We start from the raw sequence: 24,176 nt of genomic DNA on the forward strand, positions 1-24,176 counted from the left end.
CTCATTAGCAATAATGGGCTGAATTTTAATAAACACTTGTTGAGCATCAATTTTGGGGAGTTTCATGGAGGGTTTCTCTCTGGGAGCTCCTGTGAGTTTTCTCACATAATTCTCTGCAACACACCCCATTACATACGTACTATGCCCCTGAGATACACCACCCAGGCTATCGTGCACTTTCTTTACATTAGATTAGATTCCCTACAGTGTGGAAACAGGCCCTTCGACCCAACAAGTCCACACCGACCCTCCAAAGAATAACCCACCTGGTCTCATTTTCCTCTGACTAATGCACCTAACACTATGGGAATTTAGCATGGCGAATCCACCTAACCTGCACATCTTTGGACTGTGGGAGGAAACCGGAGTACCCCGAAGAAACCCATGCAGACACGGGGAGAAGGTGCAAACTCCACACAGACAGTCTGCCTAAGGCTGGAATCGAACCTGAGACTCTGGTGCTGTGTGGCAGCAGTGCTAGCCACCGTGCCGCCACTTCCTAATTTTGGGACCACCATAATCAAAGTCAAGCACTGACAGCCAGGATCAAACTCCCCTCTCATTCTTAGGTAGTCCTGACTGATCCAGTATCTCTTCACTAGTACAACCAAGTGAGCAGAATTCAAGAAACAAGCATAAACCTGTACTCGAGACTCTTGCAATGAATCTTTTGAAGTGACCACAGTACTCCCAAAGCTACTGTGCCACTCAGGCTTGGTGGGGGCAAAGTAAGGAGAGTGGAAATGCTTTTAGAATATCTGCTGCATGTCCCTGAAGAAGTCAAACGTACCGCCTACACCAGAGATATATGGCTTATTAATAACCCACATGGAGGAGAAATGTTTCACAGGATACAGAGTAAATTGACAGACTTCATCAGGATGGTGAAATTGAGGCATGAATGAAGTCACTTCATCTGACAAAGCAGCAGCACTCTGAAATATTGTGATTTTAAATAAACCTGTTGCACTATAACCGGGTGTCATGTGATTTCTGACTTCGTCCTGGATATAACAGAGTCTAGAAACCATGCCTTGGACCCATAGCCATCTCAGAACCCTCTGAATCAGAGTGCAAGTCATCCCTGATCTAGGCAGACTGCTTAAGAAAAAGCAATCTTTCTCCTTTGTTTCTCCAAAGATGCCATTCCATGTGACCTTCCCACTTCACAATGTGGACTTGTCCGACTGTTTCCTACACTGGCTCATTCTTTCATTCTCAGTAACATGGAGCACCTTACATTCTCACCTTCCTACTTTCTCCCTAAAGCTGACAAGCTTGTAAGACCCAATCCCAATTCCATCTCATCAATACGTTTGGATTTACGTTGATTTCATTCTAACACGTCAATGTCCTTGCAGGTCTGGGAAACAGCCATTTTATTTAATAAAATGCCTTAATGAGAATAAAAAACAAACAGATAATCAGAATGTTCATTAAATGATAACTAATTCCTGTTCAGAGTACAAGCTGATGGTAGGGATAAGGGAGACTTCTCACAAAAGGTTCACATGCCCTAACAAGTTGAGTGTACCTTTTAAACCAGACAATAAATTAATCATCAATCGTTGGGTCACTTTGACCTCTGTTGCACATAAATATATCTAATATCATTTCCTGACCAATATCTTTGAAAGATGTACACATACCTTGCATGTGTTCTATTTCTGGTTGAGGAACTGACAGAGGAATGTACCTTCAAGTTGAACAGATTTTCCATTGCACTGTTGGTCTGAAGATTGACAATTCATTGTGACTGCAGTGTAAATAACAACTTCCAGAAAAGTACACAAGTCTGCATTCTTACAGCACAACTACGTGGCAAGGTAAATGATTAATTGTGAATAATTTATCGTTCTTCAATATTCTGCTTAATACCAACAGTAAAAAGAGTTTTCCTGCTCTCCTCTTCTGTTGAATATTGACTGAATCAGAAAAGTATCAGTGATTACAAATCCTCTGCTTTTATATTCATTCTCAGTGAACAGGTAGGGTACATACAATGACCACCTCTGATGTATCCACTTATGAGACTTTTAATGTTTTGTGTCAGAGTGCCATAAGGGGAGGTTAAAAATCACACAACACCAGGTTATAGTCAAACAGGTTTATTTGGAAGCACTAGCTTTCGGAGCTAAATTCAAAGAATATGGTGCTCTCAAGCAATCTCACTACAAGGCCAGTCCAAAAAACCTGGTTGGATTGGAATTACAGCAGCAACCTCATTTTATGAAGTGTCTTTATGGAAGAAAATATCCCGAAGCACTTGGCAGCAAAGTTATGAAACACAATTCGAAACCAAGCCACATTAAATGATATTAAGGCAGCAGACCAAGAGTGTGGTAAAAGAGGTGTATCTTAAATGAAGGCAGAGATTATGTAAAAGAATTTCAAAACTCAAAGCCTCAGTAGCCAAGGCCATCAACGATGTTGTAGCTAAAACTGACCACGTTTAAGAGGCTGGAAGACCAAGGGTACAGGTATCTCAGAGGGTTGTGCAGCTAAAAAAGATGACTGAGAAGTGAGGGGTCAGGCTATATTGGAGTTTGAAGACAAGGATGACAATTTTCAAATCGGGAAGTTGCTTAACTGGGAGGCAATACAGGTCAGCAAGGAGAAGGTGGGAGGTGAATGGTTGATTGGGGGTAACACTGTCACCTTTGGAGAACTGAGTTCATACCACATCTCAGGAAGGAACTCGCAATTGCTAAGCATCTGCTAGGAGAGACATGAAACTATCAAGCCTATCTGCTGTTTGTGGGATCATTAAGATACTCTATGACAATACATAATGAAATTCAGCATTGATATTGTCCGGGACATCTTATATCGCTAAAAATACAGGTTAATTAGTTACTGATCTCATTGTTTTTCCTTTGCCTTAGCGACTATTGTTCTCCAAATGTCATTCGTTGTACGGAATAATTTGTGATGCTTTCATTAAGTGACATCCTAGGAACAAAAGTAAGCTATTCAGCCCCTCAATTATCATGGCTGCTCTGTGGCCTAACTCCATATACCTGTCTTTTGCCCATATCTTTTGATACCTTCAATTAAGAAAAATTTATCAAATCTGAGATTTCAAATTAACAGCCAACTCAGCAATGACTGCCACTTGTGGAAGAGAGCTTGTGGAAGACACCAACCACCCCTTGTTGGTAGGCGTGCTTCTTAATATCTCATAATTTGAAAAAGTCACATGAGAAAAAAAACCTTTAAAGGGGAGTTCATGGGAAGTTTGCGATATTTTCTTAAGGAACAGAAGATGCGATCAGATGAAGATAAAGGAGCAGGAGTAGGTCTTTAGCTTCTTGAGCCTTTTAATGGCCAATCTAACTGTACCACAAATCCACATCCCTGCTTACTCCCAATAACCTTTTGCTTACCAATCCTCTTGCTTACCAATTACCTACTCACTTTTACCTTCAAAATATTCATAAGCTCGGCTTCCACCTCCTTTGGTTGAACACTATTTCAAATACTTCTGACACTCTGAGAAAGAAAGTGCCTCAACTCTGTTTTAATTGGGCGACCCCATATAGGAAGGATATTAAGCTAAAAAGGATTCAGAAGAGATTTAGAGACATAGACTTATAAAGATGTACAGCATAGAAACAGACCCTTCAGTCCAACTCTTCCATGCTGACTAGATATCCTCACCTAATCTAGTCCCATTTGCCAGCCCTTGGCCCATATCCCTCTAAACTCTTCCAATTTGTTACTTGGATGTTGCCAGGTATGAAAGCTTTGAATTATAAAGAAAGGCTGGATAGGTTGGGACGTTTTTCATTGGAGTGTAAGAAGCTGAGACGTGACCCTATAAAAGTTTATGAAATCATGAGGGGTATAGATAGTGTTAATGGTAAGTGTCCTTTCCCTAAGACAAGGGGACATATTTTTAAGGTGAGAGGAAAGAGGTTTAAAAAGACATGAGGGGCAATTTCTTTTAACACAGATGGTGGGTCGCATGTAGAATAAACTTCCTGCAGAAGTGGTAGATGTGGGCACAGTTACAATGTTTAAAAGACACTTAGATAAGTACATGAATAGGAAACGCTTGGAGTGGTTAGGGTCAGGAGCTGAGTGGTGGGTCTAGTTTAGATTGGGATTATGTTCGGCATGGACTAGTTTGACTGAAGGGTCTGTTTCTGTGCTGTATGACTCTATGACTCTAAATCGTCTCTTGCTCTAATGGATTCAAGCCTATTCTGACTAAACTTTCCTCAAGCAGATATGTTGGAGCAGTGATTACTTTTTTATAAGCTGCTGCATTATTTTGGAAGTTTGGAAAATAAAAATCAAAAAAGCAGCTGCATGAGTACATGAATAGGAAGGGTTTAGAGGGATATGGATCAAATGTTGACAAATGGGACTAGATTAATTTAGGATATCTGGTCGACCTGGATGAGTTGGACCAAAAGGGCTGTTTCCAAGCTATATGGAAACAGCTCTATGACTCCAATTGCAGCCATTAGTCTAGCACTCATTATCTACACTGCTTCCAATGCATTTACATCCTTCCTTACAATTAGGTGACCAATACAGTGCACTGTACTCCAGATACGCAGTACTCCAGTGCTCTGTATAACCAAGGTATTATCTCTGTACTTTTATATTCAATTACCTTCATAATAAATGAAAATGTTCTATTACTTGCTGGTACAAGCACCAATTTTGCTGATATCACAAAGATATGTACAAAAGGAAGTTGTGAAGAGGACATAAGGAGGCTGAAAAGGGGATTATATTTATACTGAGCGAGTGAACAAAGTTCTGGCAATTAGAGTACAATATGGGAAAATGTGAAGTTGTGCATTTTGACAGGAATAAGAAACAAAAAGTATATTATTAAAACAGTGAGCAAATGCAGAGTTCTGAGATGCAGAGGGATATTGACACATGAATTACATGCAGGCTAACATGCAGGTGTCGCAAGTAATTAGGAACGTTCACAGAATGTTTTTACTTATAGTGACAGAAAGTGAGTGTGGAAGTAAGGAGGCTATGCTTCAAACAAACAGAACATTGATTCAGTATTGTGTATAATACTGGACAACGTTTTAAGGATGGATGTAAATGTGTTGAAAGAAGTCAAAGGAGGTTTTCTCGATTAATGCCTTTAATGGGTGGGCTTTTTAAGAGAGAAGATTGAACAGGCTGGATTTGTACTCATTGGTGTTTACAAGAGTATGATGTTAATGAATAGGAACATATAAGATCCTGATAGGTCTTGACAGGATCAGTGTGGAAACAGCATGGTGGTTCAGGTGTTAGCACTTCTGCCTCACAGCATCAGGAACCCAGGTTCGATGTCACCCTAGGGTGACTGTCTGTGTGGTGTTTGCACATTCTCCCCATATCTGCGTGGGTTTGCTCCTGGTGCTCTGGTTTCCACCCACAGTCCAAAGATGTGGAGGTTAGGTGGATTGGCCATGCTAAATTACCCATACTGTGGAGGCTAGATGGAAATGCCAGGGCGGGGTCGATGTGGATCCGGGTGGGTTGCTCTTCAGAGGTCGGTGTCGACTTGATGGGCTGAATGGCCTGCTTCCACACTGTCAGGATTCTATGATAAACATCTTCTGTTGAGCGAGCACTGAGCACTATTTGTTACAGTTGAAAAATAAGGGGTCATCTACATAAGAGAGATAAAGAAGAAATTCCTAAAGACAGTGTTGTGTGTTCTTGGAGTGCTCTTCTCCAAATTAAGGCGTGGGAGATATCAAGGCTCGGTTGGAATATGGGTTATTCAGATCCACCATAACCTTATCAAATGGCTTTGTATCCTCAAGGAGCCAACTGGCCTGCTCCTGTTCCTAATACTGCCATAAAACTAGATCAAAGCTAGTCTGTATATTAACTGCATTTAGCTGCCTCGGGTCTATGTGTCTTCACACCCTTCCCTAACAGAAATCTGTCAATTATCCTGTGTCATTTATAACCCTAGTAGAAAGTGAGGACTGCAGATGCTGGAGATCAGAGCTGAAAACGTGTTGCTGGAAAAGCGCAGCAGGTCAGGCAGCATCCAAGGAGCAGGAGAATTGATGTTTCGGGCATGAGCCCTTCTTCAGGAATGAGGAAAGTGTGCCAAGCAGGCTAAGATAAGAGGTAGGGAGGAGGGACCTGAGGGAGGGGCATTGGAAATGCGATAGGTGGAAGGAGGTTAAGGTGAGGGTGATAAGGTGAGGGTGATAGGCCGGAGTGGGGGTGGGGGCGGAGAGGTCAGGAAGAAGATTGCAGGTTAGGAAGGTGGTGTTGAGTGCGAGGGTTGGGACTGAGACAAGGTAGGAGGAGGAAAAATGAGGAAACTGGAGAAATCTGAGTTCATCCCTTGTGGTTGGAGGGTTCCTAGGCGGAAGATGAGGCGCTTTTCCTCCAGCCGTCATGTTGCTATGGTCGTGCGGATATGGAAGGATCCCTTGGGGCATTGGAGGGAAGTAAGGGGGGAGGTGTGGGCGCAGGTTTTGCATTTCTTGCAGTTCAGGGGAAGGTGCCGGGAGTGGAGGTTGGGTTGGTGGGGGGTGTGGACCTGACGCGGGAGTCACAGAGGGAGTAGTCTTTTCGGAACACTGATAGGGGAGGGGAGGGAAATATATCCCTGGTGGAGGGGTCTGTTTGGAGGTGGAGGAAATGATAACGGATGAAACGATGTATATGGAGGTTGGTGGGTGGTGGATTTTGGATTTTGGGCAGGAGGTAGAAACGGGCGGTGCGGGATTGTGGGACTATGAGGTTGGAGGCGGTGGATGTGAGATCCCCTGAGGTGATGAGGTTATGGATGGTCTGGGAGATGATGGTTTGGTGGTGGGAGGTGGGGTCATGGTCAAGGGGGCAGTAGGAGGAGGTGACCGCGAGCTGGCGTTTAGCCTCAGCAGTGTAAAGGTCGGTGCGCCAAACTGCCGCCGCGACATTAACCACCTCAACCTCTTGACCCCTCTCACCCACTCCAACCTCTCACCCTCAGAACGTGCAGCTCTCCACTCCCTCTGTTCCAACCACAACCTCACTATCAAACCGGCAGACAAGGGAGGCGTGGTAGTAGTTAGGCGCACCGATCTTTAAACCGCTGAGGCTAAACGCCAGCTCGCGGACACCTCCTCCTACTGCCCCCTTGACCATGACCCCACCTCCCACCACCAAACCATCATCTCCCAGACCATCCATAACCTCATCACCTCAGGGGATCTCCCATCCACTGCCTCCAACCTCATAGTCCCACAACCCTGCACCACCCGTTTCTACCTCCTGCCCAAAATCCACAAACCTGACTGCCCTGGCCGAGCCATTGTCTCCGCCTGCTCCTGCCCCACCGAACTCATCTCTGCATACCTTGACATGGTCCTGTCCCCCTTAGTCCGAACTCCCCACCTATGTTCGGGACACCACCCACGCCCTCCACCTCCTCCATGATTTTCACTTCCCCGGTCCCTAACGCCTAATCTTCACCATGGACATCCAGTCCCTGTACACCTCCATCCCCCATCACGAAGGACTCAAAGCCCTCCGCTTCTTCCTTTCCTGCCAACCCAACCAGTACCCTTCCACTGACACCCTCCTTCGACTGACTGAACTGGTCCTCACTCTGAACAACTTCTCCTTCCAATCCTCCCACTTCCTCCAACCCAAAGGAGTAGCCATGGGCACCCGCATGGGCCCCAGTTATGACTGCCTCTGCGTAGGATATGTGGAACGGTCCATCTTCCGCAGCTACACTGGCACCATCCCCCACCTTTTCCTCCGCTACATCGATGACTGTATCGGCGCTTCCTCGTGCTCCCACAAGGAGGTTGAACAGTTCATCCACTTTACTAACACCTTCCATCCCGACCTCAAATTTACCTGGACCGTCTCAGACTCCTCCCTCGCCTTCCTAGACCTCTCCATTTCTATCTCAGGCAACTGAATCAACACGGACATTTACTATAAACCGACCGACTCCCACAGCTACCTAGACTACACCTCCTCCCACCCTGCCCCCTGTAAAAACGCCATCCCATATTCCCAATTCCTTTGTCTCCGCCATATCTGCTCCCAGGAGGACCAGTTCCAATACCGAACAACCCAGATGGCCTCTTTCTTCAAAGACCGCAATTTCCCCCCAGACGTGTTCGACAATGCTCTCCACCGCATGTCCTCCACTTCCCACTCCTCCGCCCTTAAGCCCCGCCCCTCCAATCGCCACCTGGACAGAACCCCACTGGTCTTCACCTACCATCCCACCAACCTCCATATACATCGTATCATCCGTCATCATTTCTGCCACCTCCAAACGGACCCCTCCACCAGGGATATATTTCCCTCCCCTCCCCTATCAGCATTCCGAAAAGACCACTCCCTCCGTGACTCCCTTGTCAGGTCCACACCCCCCACCAACCCAACCTCCACTCCCAGCACCTTCCCTTGCAACCGCAAGAAATGCAAAACTTGCGCCCACACCTCCCCTCTTACTTCCCTCCAATGCCCCAAGGGATCCTTCCATATCCGCCACAAATTCACCTGCACCTCCACACACATCATTTACTGCATCCGCTGCACCCGATGTGGCCTCCTCTATATTGGGGAGACAGCCCGCCTACTTGCGGAATGTTTCAGAGAACACCTCTGGGACACCCGCACCAACCAACCCAACCACCCCATGGCTGAACACTTCAACTCCCCCTCCCACCCCACCAAGGACATGCAGGTCCTTGGACTCCTCCATCGCCAGACCATAGTAACACGACGAGGAAGAGTGCCTCATCTTCCGCCTAGGAACCCTCCAACCACAAGGGATGAAATCAGATTTCTCCAGTTTCCTCATTTCCCCTCCCCCCACCTTGTCTCAGTCCCAACCCTCGCACTCAACACCACCTTCCTAACCTGCAATCTTCTTCCTGACCTCTCCGCCCCCACCCCCACTCCGGCCTATCACCCTCACCTTATCACCCTCACCTTTACCTCCTTCTACTTATCACATTTCCAACGCCCCTCCCCCAAGTCCCTCCTCCCTACCTCTTATCTTAGCCTGCTTGGCGCACTTTCCTCATTCCTGAAGAAGGGCTCATGCCCGAAACGTTGATTCTCCTGCTCCATGGATGCTGCCTGACCTGCTGCGCTTTTCCAGCAACACATTTTCAGCTCATATATAACCCTAACAAGGAAAGACAAAATAACAAAGAAAAACAGAACTATGGACGTTGGAAATCTGAAACAAAAACAGAAGTTGCTGGCGAAACTCAGAAGTATCTGTGGAGAGAGAAAAACAGAGTTAACGTTTTGGGTCCAGTGACCCATCTTCAGAAAGCTCTGAAGCTATTTCTGCTTTTGTTAAGAATGAAAGAACCATTCAGTCCAGGAACACTATATTGAAAAATTGGAAGCTGTGCACATGGTAACTCTGATGGCTAAGCTATCTGTTTCATCTCCCCATCTGATCTCTTTCTGTGTATGTCTCCCATAACATCAGAGAGACTATGTTAAGACTGTGAATCAACAATACAGCATGCACTCCTCCACAAGACACAAATTACTCTTTGCATTGGCAATAGCCATCTCTGTGGCATTACCATAGAAGCATAAACAAACCATGCCACAACATTATGATCTTTGTGACCCAGATTGGAGTATTTCAATCTTACATCCAGCTGGGTCAAAATGATAACCAAGGAATTTCCTTCAACATTCTATGGATTGGACCATTTCAATCAGCTTGGACACAGCCAATGTCAAGCTATTATTTGTCCCCAAGCAAATCATAATGTGGACAATGGAAATCTAAGAATATTGCTAGATTTATGTTGCAGTCTTGGCAACTGACTCTTCAATTGACTGGTGTTTAGCTTCAAGCCTTCAATCAGTATGGCCTTCACCCAAGAGCGTCATGACCCCAAGAGAACTTCCCATATTCTTGGTGTTAACTTCCAGTGTTGATCTTTGATTTAAAAACCCTTTGTTCAATGACATATTTAATTCCAAGGACAATAATTCAAGCAAGGTAGCTGTCCACTCTGCACTTCTGCTGCTGTAACTCTGAAGCCAGTCTCAGAATAAAATGCATTGAGGTTTAAGTAGAGTGGGATTACTGGGCAAAGAATGAAGGAATAGCTATATTTACTTCAATCGCAATGACCGATGTCAGGATAGATCATTCACAGCTCTTATACAATAAAGGGAGATATGACATTCCTACTCAGTTCAAGGCATTATAACAAAGTCTCAAAACGAAAAGGAATGCAAAGGACCTCAGATCTAAATTAAGATAGTGCATTTCTTAACTCTATCAAAGTGAGCTACTTAAACTCAGGAGAAAACAACTCAGAGATAATTAGGCAAAGAAGAACAACCTATCAGAGAAGGGAATTTCCATCAGAAATTCCACAAAGCAAACGTTGAGACAATATCCTGATTTAGGGCTTTGTCTTCTCTGAAATTTCAGTCAGTAGCTTCAAGGGTATTCAAGAGTTAACGAGAGAGGACAAGGCAATAAAGCAGCTATATGGCGAATAATAGTCATTGTGTCATGAGAAAGAGCAGAATGTGCAAGGCAAAAAAATTAATGAGCTCTTTAGCAAAATGCATCTGACATTTATAACAAGATGGATGAATTGATAGTACACATCTAAACAAAATATATGATAGGTGTTACATACACATGGTTGCAAGGTGACCAAGTCTCTACCATTTCAGGAAGGTAGGAAGAAAAGAGGAGCTCCAATAATAACGAGTGAGATTGTTACAATAATGACAAATCATTCTGATTCAGAAGGTCATTAAATCATTTGGATAGAGATAAGGGAAAGCGTCACTGGTAAGACATTTATCGGTCCCCTGACAGTTGATAAACTGTAAAACAAAGAAGAAGTCCCAAGGAATAATAGTTCCTGTTAGATGCTTGGTAGGTCAGGGTTATCAGGATTGAAAGCCAGGGTTATCAGGAATTCAAAACAGATCAGCATTCCTATCGAGTAGCCAAGCAAGCTTGAAGGGCCAAGTGGTTTTCATCTGCACCTGATTTGCATGCTTGGATGCAATGATGAGAGCCTTTAAGAAAGACACTGCAATAATAATGGGTGATATTAACATTCAGACAGATTGGATAAATCCAATTGGCCAAATGACCATGTGGGTGAATTTATAAAGTGTATTCTGGACAATGTCTTAGAAAAGCATACTCTGCAAACAGCCAGGACCAGGTGATGTTAAACCCGACAATGCACCAAGAGAATATTAATTAATTAATTAATTGATTAATTGTCTCATAGGAAGGGATCCTTGCGGTGATTGTGATTTTAACATGATAAAATCTCACATTCAAATTGTTTGAGAGAGACTTGATTCAGCAAATATTATCTTAAATTTAAATAAGGGAAGTTACAAAGATATGTAAGAGTTGGCTATGGTGGACTTGGAAAATAGAAATCAGAATGAGACAGTAAAGAAGCAGTGGCAGATATCTGAGGAGATTTAACTATCAAAGGTATATTTCACAGAGAAAGAGAAACTCCTCACAATGATGGAACACTCCTGTCTTCTGATCAAGTTAAGGATGGTATTAAATTGAACGCAAAAGCAAACAGTGCTGCAAAGACCAGTAGTAGCCATTACATTAAAAAACATTTAAGAACACTGAAAGAATGAAAAATGTAGAAATTGGGAAACTGCACTAAAAGCAAAACATGTTCCGAAGCAGTTTTTCCCTTGCATTTAGCGGGAAAAACACAAGAAAGCCAAATTTCAAATCATTGTAACAATTTAAACTGCAGGAGAGAACGGAGCTCATTTGTTTGCTCGATGTAATGTATTTATGCGCTCTAATTTTTAATTACCCAGGAGATGGAGAAGATGATTTTAGAATCTACATGGTTGGAGACAAGAGATAGGAAGGGAGCGGAGACCTTGGTGGATATTTATTATAGAGCTCCAAATGGTGGGGAGGGCATAGAAGAGAGATTTCAGAAGCTGCTGTTCATACCAGACAGTCGACATGGCTTCATCAAGGGTAGGTCATGACTGACAAATAAGTTCCTTGACGAGGTGATATAGGCAGTGGGTGAGGGAGGTGCTGTGGATGTTGTACATTAGACTTTTAGGAAGTATTTGAAATAGTGTCACGTGGCAGGTTAGTTAGCAAATTAGAAATGTTTGGGATTGATGGGTCCTTGGAGAAAGTGAGGACTGTAGATGCAGGAGATCAGAGCTGAAAATGTGCTGCTGGAAAAGTGCAGCAGATCAGGCAGCATCCAAGGAGCAGGAGAATCGACGTTTCGGGCATGAGCCCTTCTTCAGCAACACATTGATGGGTCCTTGGCAACATGGATTAGAAGTTGCCAAAAGATGGGAAACAGAGGGTAGATATAAATGAGCACTTCTCAGGCTGGAGATCAGCAGAGTGAATAAGCGATAGTAGAGGTGCAGTGAATTTGGATTTCCAAAAGATATTCCATAAAAAGGTTATTGCACAAGTTAAGAACACATTATTGTGATTAATAACTTAGTGTATGTATGGACATAGTACTGATTAACTAATAGAAAACAGTTAGTGGGAATAAGTGGATGATTATCAAGTTGATATAACTGGTGTGGTGCCACAGAGATCAGTGTTGGCTCCTCAACTATTGAGATCATTATTGGTGATTTGGATGCCTTTGATGTATTGTAGCCAGGGATGCTGAGCCGGGGAGGCCTCCAGTGAATAACTCACTTCCTGACTGCCCAGAGTCTGTCCACCAGCTGCAAGGTACAGTTAGGACTGTGATAGAATACCCTCCCACTTGCCTTGATGTAAATGTTACGGATACACATTCCTAGAATCAAAGCTCATCTGCAAAGCATCAACTTTCCAATTCCTCATGAAGGGAAAGCTTGCAGTTGTAAAAAGCATTTTGTAGCTTTGTGATAGTTGTGCATTAGACACATTTTTTCCTCGCAGTTTCTGTTAACACCACTGAAATCAAAACAGGCTCTCGCACACTACACCTACATGCTGATGGGGCCTCGTCTGGAGTGTGCAGTTCGGTCTCCTTACTTCAGAAAGAACGTACTGGTACTGGAGGGGGAGCAGAGGAGGTTCACTAAGTTGATTCCAGAGTTGAAAGATTGACTTATAAAGAGAGATTGAATAGACTGGGACGAAAGTTATTAGAATGAAGGAGATCTTCTAGAAACATTTAAAATTATGAAAGGAATAGATAAATTAGAAGCAGGGAGGTTGTTTCCTCTTTGAAACTAGAACTCGAGGGCATAGCCTCAAAATCAGGGGGAGCAGATTTAGGACGGAGTTGAGGAGGAACGTCTTCACCCAAAGGGTTGTGAATCTGTGGAATTCCCTGCCCAGTGAAGCAGTTGAGGCTACCTCTTTGAATGTTTTTAAGGCAAAGATAGATTTTTGAACAGTAAAGGAATTAAGGGTTATAGGAATGGATGAGTAAATGGAGTTGAATGAATAAAAAGATCAGCTTATTCAATGGCGGAGTTGTCTCGAAGGGCCAGATGGCCTACTCCTGCTCCTATTTATGTTCCTATTAATGGCGACAAACCCCAGAGGTAGTCTTGACACCCAATGTTACTTAAGCACCCTCACCACGTTACTGCCAGCTCCCTCACCATTCTCCCCAACCACCAGAGCACAATTATTCTATAGATTTATAGTCAAACCTGTGTGTCCAGTTTGGATCAGACATTTCCTAAATGATTACTTTGTAAGAGAATGTTATTCCTGCTGACCTAGCTATTTTGTTTAAATCCTTCAGAAAAGTCGCCAACCCCATTTTAAAATTCAAACTCTAAAATTTATACCGATACACAGATATATAAATCAAATACCTTTCATCAGAGTATAAATTAAGGCCAAGTGTCAACCATTGGATGATGACTTGTGCACATATTAAGAAATATTTATTGACAGTGGTAATATGTTGCAGAATCAAGACCTATATATTTTAATATCTTACTTTGTAAAGATTAACCTCCAGTCCTTTCCTTCACTAACTGGCTGTCAGTAGGCTAATAAATAATATTGAGAGCTTAAATTATGAATCCATGGGCTGAAATGGGTAAAAACATGGGGTGGGGACTTGGGTTGGGTAGAGGGTTAAACTACAAAAAATTTTGTTTTGACCGTCAGCTTATGAACCGGCACTCTTGGTAAACCTGCAAAATTACACACCTCAAATACCGTAAGGTTACTGTATTATTGCAATCTCTGCAATATCCAAATAGTCAGTTGAGGGTGTGAGTGAGAAGGCTCTCTACTGTTAAGTTTAATTTAAGGCAAAGTTGCATTATTATTCAACTGATTCGTGCTTAAAATAATAAAGCATAACAGTGATGTGTATACCACCCCCTGCCCCCCGCATTACTTTTCTGTTACTTAGTGTGTGCTTTTACAATGATTATGTGGACCTCTTGATCAACTGGAACACTCCTGATCCCAGAGGTGTCAGTTCATAGAAAGTCTGCTTTTGACAAATTTGTTTCCTGACCTAAACTCACGTCACACCTCAAAATTTTAAGCTTTAGGCGACCTGATCCAAAACGATGAGTTGCAGATTTTAAAATGAGAATCATGTTGAAAGAACAGCATTCGGACATTAACACTTGCTGGTCAGATTTCCGAAACCATGGGGAAACCAGCACTTTCCACAAGGTGAGGTGAGGAAGGTCCATACTTAACCCATGAATCCTGGGGCCTGAGTGAAAAGCCTCTGTGATTAGGGATTCCTCATCCCCACAGCACTCCTGCTGCTGAGGTCATCAAGCTGTCCTGCCTCCTCCAACCTTGATCTAAACAGAAACACAAGCAGCTCCAGGACTGTGCAATGCCCCACCAAATACCAAACACAGTTTTCCTCTGATTGCCATTTGCTGTGCACCACCTTAGGGAGAATTCTGCTCAATATGAGGACATCTATAAAGAAGATCTATATGAACAAAATGAAGCATTTCCTGTTTATAATGTTCAAGATGTTGGGGGCTTCTTTCCATTTATTATAGACATAAAAATCAGTACACAAAGGAACAAAGGAACTTTTTACAATCAAACAGGAAATTACAGGAGTCCAGATGAGAGAATAAGGAATACATGATTAATTTACTACCTCAATTTCTTTTCCCCTCAATGATTTTCTGAAAGTATTTTTCCTTCCATATTCATCAAATATAATTATCTATATGAAGAAATAGTTTGTGTTGGAGACAGTTCTGTTGACTGCCAGCAATGAAAACAGGCCATAATTGGTATTTATGTTGTAATTTGCCACAGTGACAACAACTTTTATCATATTCTATCAAATCAAGCTGAGATGGTTAAAATAGAACCTATATTATTGTTGTTCACCTAACAATTTGGTTATTCAACAAGCCATATTTTAATAAAGTGCTCATTGGGTCCCTTTCCAAAGTAAATAAAGCACATGGAAGCTCACGAGATATACCTGGTGAGCTAAAATAAATCCAAACATAGGAGTTACAGTTTTATTCAAGTATAAGCATTGATTGAAATGACCTAGATGCAGGTAAAGGTCTTGAAGAACAAAGGTTTTGTTTTCGTGTGTAGTCTGAGTTATTTAGAGAAAGACAGACCTCACGCCACCCCAAGGTGGATAACAGTTAATGAAGTACTTTAAAAGTGTAATCACTGTTAAATATAGCAGGAGGAAGTGAGGTCTGCAGATGCTGGAGATCAGAGTCGAAGGGTTTGGTACTGGCAAAGTACAGCTGGTCAGACAGCATCCGAGGAACAGGAGAATCAACATTTCAAGCATAAGCCTTTCATCAGGAAATGAGGCCTTTTCGATTGTTGAATATATCAGAGCTGAAAACTGTGTTGCTGGAAAAGTGCAGCAGGTCAGGCAGCATCCAAGGAGCAGGAGAATCGACGTTTCGGGCATAAGCCCTTCTTCAGCCCTTGGATGCTGCCTGACCTGCTGCACTTTTCCAGCAACGCATTTTTCAGCTCTGATCTCCAGCATCTGCAGTTCTCACTTCCTCCCTGTTGAATATACACACAGGAAACTCCTGCACACAGCAACATGACAGTGACCTGATATTGGCCCAGATTTTCCAATTACTGTCAGAAGAGATAGCTACTTCCCTTTCGGAGTCTGGTCGGTCCCAAATGCATCCATCAGTGAAAATTAGAAAATATCTACTCACTGCAGTAGAGACATTATGGGGAAAGACACATTTGCATAGCATTTGCTACCGAATTTTAGGCGTGGGTAGGATTCCATTTGGGTGGGAGGAACTGCCAGGTTGTTTAGTGGGATAGGGTGGGATGTGGAAGAGAGGTGAGGATGGCACATGGTTGAGGTGGCAAGTTATCAGGTGGGCAAGTGAAAATCATCACTGATGGGTGAGCTAATAAGATGGTCAGTCATTGGGAGGAATGGTAGGTTCAGAGGTGCTTAGGATAGAGCGGCAGGGTCGAGGGTATAGTTGAGCAGGGGACCAGTGATGAGTGAGGCTTCAATTTAATGGTTACCTAGGAAATTCTGTACCATAATGATACTATGAGATCAATTGATGGATAAAATTTACATGGAGCGGCACACTGCTGCCTCACAGTGCCAGGGACCTGGGTTCAATTCCAGCCTTGGACAACTGTTTGTGTGGAGTTTGCACATTCTCCCCGTGTCTGCATGGGTTTCCTCTGGGTGCTCTGGGTTCCTTCCACAATCCAAAGATGTGCAGGTTAGTTGAATTGGCCATGCTAAATTGCCCATAGTGTTAGGTGTATTAGTCAGGGGTAAATATAGGGAATAGTTCTGGGTGGCTTACTCTTCGGAGGGTCAGTGTGGACTTGTTGGGCCAAAGGGCCTGTTTCCGCACTGTAGGGAAGCTAATCTAATCTGATCTAATTACTAAACCTTAGAAACTTTCAGTATAATGCCAGAGGATATCTCGCATCTACTTTAAATGGCAGACAGCGGCTTAGTTAAATATCCCTCCCAAAGATAATATCACTGACACTGCAGCACTCCCACAGTACTGGGCTGAGGGGTCAGCTCAGATTAGTGGCTCAAACTTCAGATGGATTTGAACCCACAACTTTCAATCTTGAATTTCCAGGAGTTGAGCCACAACCGACCCTTCAAAAAAAAACATACACCAGAACCCAAAAAATTACTTTCACTTCTATTCATTCCATTTGAATCTCTCCTCCATATGTCCCCGGTTTTCTGCTCTTCACATGAATGAAGTGAAAGTAGGCCTCACTGGTACATCAGTCAATGCCAATGACATTCAGGTTACAGATATTGATGAGCTGCTTGTGTGAATTACTTTGATTTGGAAGTGGATACAGGGAACTGCTGTCTATTTCAATCTTTTCATATTGTCCAATATTTACAATATATACACAGGCCATTTGGCCCAACAGACCTGTGCTAACAGATGACCTGTGACTTCCTGCACCCCATTACAGACACTTAAAAAGTAACTTTGCTAACTGAGCGAATATCTGTGTACTGGTGTGTTCTTGACTCATGTCAAGAGCTGGATTGTGGAACAGAGGAATGCTGCTTACCTGCCTCGTCCACGCCCAAAGCCGCGATTAGCTTGCGGAGCATGTGCCGGGAGTTCGGTTGCTGCAAGAGCTTCCTGCAGCCAGACTCACAGATAGCAATCCTCGCCAAGACCAGGGCAGCATTGCTGGCTGTCCACTCATTTATACTGTCCAGCAGAGCAGTTACATTGACCAGTACCGCCTCAAGGCGAGTGTCACTCAGGAGCCATTGTCGGCCTTCATTGGTCTCAACCTGAAACAAAACCCACAAATGAAAGCATTTTAAATCCTTTTGTTTCTCTTTTGAGATTATTGATGTCAGATAAATGGTAGAGAATCAGACCATTCAGCCTCAAATTGTCCAAGTCAGTGTAAATATCCCTTCTCCCATTACCCCTCATTTGAATCTACCATATCCTAACTTTCTATTCCCTTCACCGCATCTGCTAGTCTAATTTCCCCTTCAATGCATCTGTACTATTCACCTCAACCATTCCCTGAGGTAGCAGCTTCACATTAATGCCATTCCTCGGGGAAAGAAGTTTCTTCAGAATTCCCAGTTAGATCTCTAGTGACTATATTCTATTAATGGCCTCTAGTTTTGCTCTTCTCTTTAAAGGGAAATGGTCTGTTTGCAATCATCCTTCAAAATCTTTCATAACTTGAAAATTAAGTTTAAAGTTATTCCAAAGTTAACCCTCACCCTTTCTACATGCTCACCCCCTCCCCACAACCCGAGAGGAGATCCATGTTGTCCTTGAGATAAGCATCCAACCAGATATTTCCCAACCTCACTAAAACTCACCCATCCAATCTGTTCCATCACACGACTTCACTCCTGACCTACCTTGTCCACTATTGAAATGTTCATTCTTCTTTCGACTTGAATATTCCAATGCCCTCCTGAGCACTGACCAGCACTCTACACTTCATGCATTGAGGTCATGTGAAAATTCACTGCCTGTACCTTAACTGGCACCAGGCCCTGAATCCCTATCACTCCTGTGTTTGCTGATTGGCACCTGGTCAAGCAACATATGATGTTTAAAATTCTAATTCTTGTTTTCAAACCCTTCTATAACCTCATCCTTCTCTATCTGTAATGTCATTCAGTCCCACAAGTTTCCATAGTATCGACTCTATTCTGGTGTATAAGCATCCATGTGAGTATAAGTATATCAACTCACTTTGTACGAAACCATGTTTTTGGAGCGGACTGAACATTGCTCAGAGACTTGTCAATAGGAGTAGCCTATTGTGATTCCATTCAATTTACCATTCGCTGACCATTGTGTCCCATAAATCCTTCACACTTTGCTGAGCTTTGTTTTAAAATAAGTCATGTCTGTTTTGACTGGTGACCCAGAGGCTGGACATCCTATCCAACAGCTACCATTGTTGTGTGATCTTACCATGGTGCAAAGTGTTCCAGCAGCATTCATCACTGCTTCCGCATCTGTCCACATTAACATGGAATTCAGGTTGCCAAGGAGATTATCAGATTCTAGCAGCTGAGCCTGTGCCAATGTCACCAAACACTGAGCACCAACCTCGTTTTCCGCAATTGTGCCCAGTATGTATGCCACATTACTGCAGAGACTGCAAATTAGAACAGAGTAAATGATTATAGAGTCATAGAAATGTACAGCACAAAAACAGATCGTTCAGAGCAACTTGTCCATGCCGACTACATATCCTAAATTAATCTGGTCCCATTTGTCAGTGCTTGTTCCATATCCCTCTAAACCCTTCCTATTCATATACCCATACAGATGCCTTTTAAATGTTGCAATTTTACCAGCCTCCACCTCTTCCTCTAGCAGCACATTCCATACAAGCACCACCCCGCATGAAAAATTTGCCCCTGAGGTCCCGTTTATAACTTTCCCCTCTCATCCTAAACCTATACCCAATAGTTTTGCACTCCCTCACCTCAGGAAAAGACTTGGTCTATTTACCCTATCCATGCCCCACATGATTTATAAACCTCTATAAGATCACCCCTCAGCCTCTGATGCTCCAGGGAAAACAACCCCAGCCTATTCAGCCTCTCCCTATAACTCAAACCCTCCAATCCTGGCAACATTCTCGTAAATCTTTTCTGAACCCTTTCAGGTTTCTCAACAGCCTTCCTATAGCTGGGTGACCAGAATTATACACAATATTCCAAAAGTGGCCTAACCAATGTCCTGTACAGCCATAACATGACCTCCCAACTCCTATATTCAATGCTCTGACCAATAAAGGAAAGCATACCAAACACCTTCCTCATTAATACAGAAGGACAAGAATTGGGAGCACATGCAAGGATACATGAGCTGTCAATCTGCTCCACCATTCAGTAAGATCACAGCCAATCTTCTTACTCAATGTCACTTTACCGCCAATTCCCTACATTCATTGATATCTTTGACAGACTAAATATTTTAAAATGTCTTTATCACATGTGGGATGTGGATATTGGTGGCTGGGCTAGCATTTTATTACCTGTCCCTAGTTGCCCTTGAGAAGGTGGTGGTGAGCTGTCTTCGTGAACTGCTACAGTCTACATGCTCTGGATTGATCCACAATTCCAGGAATTTGAACCAATGACACTGAAGAAACGGTGATATATTTCCACATCAGGTCACTGTGTGGCTTCTGCCTTACGTATATTCAAATACAGAGTATCCAAGCCTTTTGAGGCAAAAAATTCCAAAGATTCACAGCTCCTTTGAGTGAAAAGATTCCCTCCTCATCTCAGTCCTAATGACATCTGAAAACATGACCTGGAATTCCAGAACCCCTCAGCTTTGGGAAACAACCTATCAGTGCCTACCCTATCAAGCCCCCTTCAGAATCTTGTGTTTCAATTTACTCAGCCTCTCGTGTGAGGTCAACTCTCTCATCCCCGGAACCAACCTAGTGAACCTTTGTCGCATTAGCTCTGGAGCAAGTAAATCTTTCTTAAACATGGAGATGACAACAGTACAAGGGATTCCCAGTGTGGTCTCACTAAGATCCCAAACAATCTGAATTTGGAGCAGGAGCATGGCCACTCAACCTTGCTTGATTCAATAAGATCATGGTTGATTTTTGATTCCTTATCACATTGGCATTTTAGGCTAGTCTTCCAGTCAGTGAAGGGAGTAAATGAAAAGAAATAATGACGGCATTTTAGAACATACGAGAAAATTAGCAGCAAACAATTAGAAATTGCATTTGGTAAATAATGTTGCTTATAGCAGGTGTCAGTTGCAACAAGGTTCAATGTGGTTCTATATTTCAGCGTTTTCGTACTGCCCAGATATTTTTGATTTTCTGAATCATTCCACAATATCTTTCAAAGTGTGGGTCAATACAAAGATTAGCAATAAAAACAGCTAACTATAAATATAGAACAATACAGCACAGAACAGGCCCTTCGGCCCTCGATGTTGCGCCAACCTGTGAACTATTCTCAGCTCGTCCCCCTACACTAACCCATCATCATCCATGTGCTTATCCAAGGATTGTTTAAATTTCCCTAATGTGGCTGAGTTAACTAAGAAAATAGAAGGGTTGCACCCAAAATGGTGACTTCTCCACCTCCTGATGCTGCCTGGCTTGCTGTGTTCTTCCACCTTCCTGCCTGTCTATTTTGGATCCCAGCATCTGCAGTTTTTTTTTTTGTCTCCAACCATTATTGTCAGCATGAACCATGCACCATACAAGCACCCAAGATGGTAAGATTGACTTTAATCACTGCCAGACCACTCTGCCCTATAAGCATGGTACCGTACAATATCAGGATGATTTAAAGCATTGGGAATGCTCAAACGTTACAAGCATTGCACAAACACATCACAGTTGTTCACCCTAAATTCTGCAATGCTCTCTTTAAAATGGCAACATGAAGCTGTTTAAAACACAGTGTGCTCCCATGAAGAGAGCCACAGAGTTTGCTAACTTGTAAAATAAGAAACAAAGTGAAACTGTCCACCAGGATAGACCTGGAGTATCCAGGAGGTGATGATTAATCTCCAGGACATTAATATGAAAATTAGATGGAGTGATTACAGACAGGAATCAGGCCTTTCAGCACAACAGGTTCATGCTAGTGTTTATCTTTTTTAGTTCATTCATGGGATGTGAGCATCACTGGCTGGGCCAGGATTTATTGCCCATTGTTAATTGCTATTGAAGACGTGGGGGTGAGCTACCTTCTGGAATCACTACAATCCATTTGGTGCAGGTACCACACAGCACTGTAAGGGTTAGGGGTTAAGGAGTGACAGGATTTGGACTCTGTGACAGTGAAGGAACGATAATAGAGTTCCAGGAAAGTATGGTGTGGAATTTATAGCTGGTGGTATTTCCATGCATCTGGTGTCCTTGCCTTTCTGGGTAGTAGAGATTTCAATGTCAGAAAGTGTTATTAGAGGAGCTTTGATCAGTTCTTGTGGCGTGTATGGTAGATGGCAAACATAAGCCTCATTCCTGATGAAGGGCTAATGTCCAAAAAGTTGATTCGCCTGCTCCTCAGATACTGCCTGACCTGCTGCGCTTTTCCAGCACCACACTCTTGACTCTGCATTTAGACACAGACAAATGCATTATCTGAGGAGTCGTAAATGATGCTGAGCATTGTGCAATTGTCAGTGAACATTCCCACCTCTGTTCTTGTAATGGAAGGGAAATGTTTCAGAAAGCAGCTAAAGATATTTGGGCTAGAACGCCACACTGAGGAATTCCTGCAGGGATGTCCTACACTTGAAACGAATGACCTCCAACAATTAAAATCTTTTTCCTCAGTGCCAGGTATGACTCCAATCAGTGAAGAGTTATCCCCCAATTTCCAATGATTCCAGTTTTGTTGAGCTCCTTGATGCCACACTCACTCAAATACAACCTCAAGTTTCTCTGACTAATGCTTCACCTATGCCTCTGCCCACATTTCTTTCTCTAACCAAATCAAAAAAAATCCCTCTATTCCTTTCCCCCTTTATGTTTCACCGAGTTAAGCAATCAGCAGATTGTTTGGCAGTTTGCAGTGTCTTAATAAATAAGTTATTTTGAAAATCCCCGAGTCGCTGTAAGATTAAAAGTCTAAATTACAAGCATTTTTTAAAAAAAGTATATGCCACAATCTGAGAAGACAAACCATCACCTTTTAATTTCCTTGTGATATGCCAGTGCGGTAAAATAAAAATCAGAGGGTTAAAATGCTCCTTTCCATCCTAATTAATTCATTTTGCATAAATCATCATGGCAACCATGATAAGATGGTTCAGCCCTGCTCTCATTTATAAGCCTAGGCAGGCAGCCACTGATTTGTTTAGCCCTCATTGTGCCAACACAATGACAGCTGACAGAACGTGGGAGCCATCCATCAAACGGAAAGTCACTTACCCAGTGATGAATTTGCACTGACGAAGATGTGGGCATTAGACCTGCTGTTGAGTAAACATCAAATATTTGCAAATCGCATTCAACTCTTACTGCCGGGAAACCCTTTAATTAAGCACCAAGATGCCAATTGGGGTGCTGTGCTGGATTATTATCATGTGGGAGTCCCAGCATAAATACTGACAGTCTAGTGGACCCCTTGTCCTTAATTTCCAAAACACAATATCTGCAAGTCGAAGCTTTGCAGTCAATGCTATCGTCGAAGAGAATATGCACTCAAGTATGGAGCAAAAGGACAATAAAACAACAAGTCAAAAAATCTAGAGAAATAAATATGCAGAAGGGTAATCAGTTCCAATTCACCAGACAACTCATCCACTCTGAGGAATTCCTCCACAAACTCCTGTTTAAAAGTGTAAGAAATCCCACCACTATCATATTCAATAAAATATACAAGGGCCTCCCAAGATCAGAGGCTGAGCCATGTATAGGTTTCAGTAATGGTTGTGCTCCTACATGTTAAAAACAATGACTGCAGATGCTGGAAACCAGATTCTGGATCAGTGGTGCTGGAAGAGCACAGCAATTCAGGCAGCATCCGAGGACAGGCAAAATCGACGTTTCGGGCAAAAGCCCTTCATCAGGAATAAAGGCAGAGAGCCTGAAGCGTGGAGAGATAAGCTAGAGGAGGGTGGGGGTGGGGAGAGAGTAGCATAGAGTACAATAGGTAGGTGGGGAAGGAGATGAAGGTGATAGGTCAGGGAAGAGAGGGTGGAGTGGATAGGTGGAAAAGGAGCTGGGCAGGTCGGACAAGTCCGGACAGGTCGAGTTACTGGAGGTTAGAAACTAGGATGAGATGGGGGAAGGGGAAATGAGGAAACTGTTGAAATCCACATTCATGCCCTGGGGTTGAAGTGTTCCGAGGCGGAAGATGAGGCGTTCTTCCTCCAGGCGTCTGGTGGTGAGGGAGCGGCGGTGGAGGAGGCCCAGCACCTCCATATCCTCGGCAGAGTGGGAGGGGGAGTTGAAATGTTGAGCCTACATGTTGTGGTCATTCCCTCAGAGCTAATAATTTCAGGTGGTGTTTAAAGATCACATGCAGTGCAGTATTGCAGTCTCCTCCTCACTCCCAGACCCAACTCAATAACTTCTTGATTATTCAATAGCAAGTGATGCCCTCCCCTTTCTTCCTATTGCCTACAGCCTGCACTTTACCACAAATCTGAATGCCATTCTCACAGTCTCAGTCAGTGTTTCACCAGAAGTGAAGATACTGACCTCAAGCAGAAGCATCTTCTTTCCCCTCAACTCAGTTAAAATGCAGAGA

General features: G+C 43.2%; 1 protein-coding gene across 2 annotated transcripts in view; it reads right to left on the reverse strand.

The window, feature by feature from the left end:
• Positions 1-24,176, reverse strand: part of LOC122564755 (uncharacterized) — a 94,493-nt gene that overhangs the window by 37,144 nt on the left and 33,173 nt on the right. For both annotated transcript variants that reach the window (XM_043719922.2, XM_043719923.2), the window contains 2 exons: positions 18,895-19,081; positions 17,504-17,735 (listed from right to left, as the gene is read on the reverse strand). In XM_043719922.2, coding sequence (XP_043575857.2) covers positions 17,504-17,735; positions 18,895-19,081 — 419 coding nt within the window. The remainder of the gene's footprint in view (positions 1-17,503; positions 17,736-18,894; positions 19,082-24,176) is intronic.

This window comes from Chiloscyllium plagiosum, unplaced genomic scaffold (genome assembly GCF_037043375.1).
Source record: "Chiloscyllium plagiosum isolate Xiang-an unplaced genomic scaffold, Cpla_swu_hap1 HiC_scaffold_21, whole genome shotgun sequence".
Taxonomy (NCBI): Eukaryota; Metazoa; Chordata; class Chondrichthyes; order Orectolobiformes; family Hemiscylliidae; genus Chiloscyllium; species Chiloscyllium plagiosum.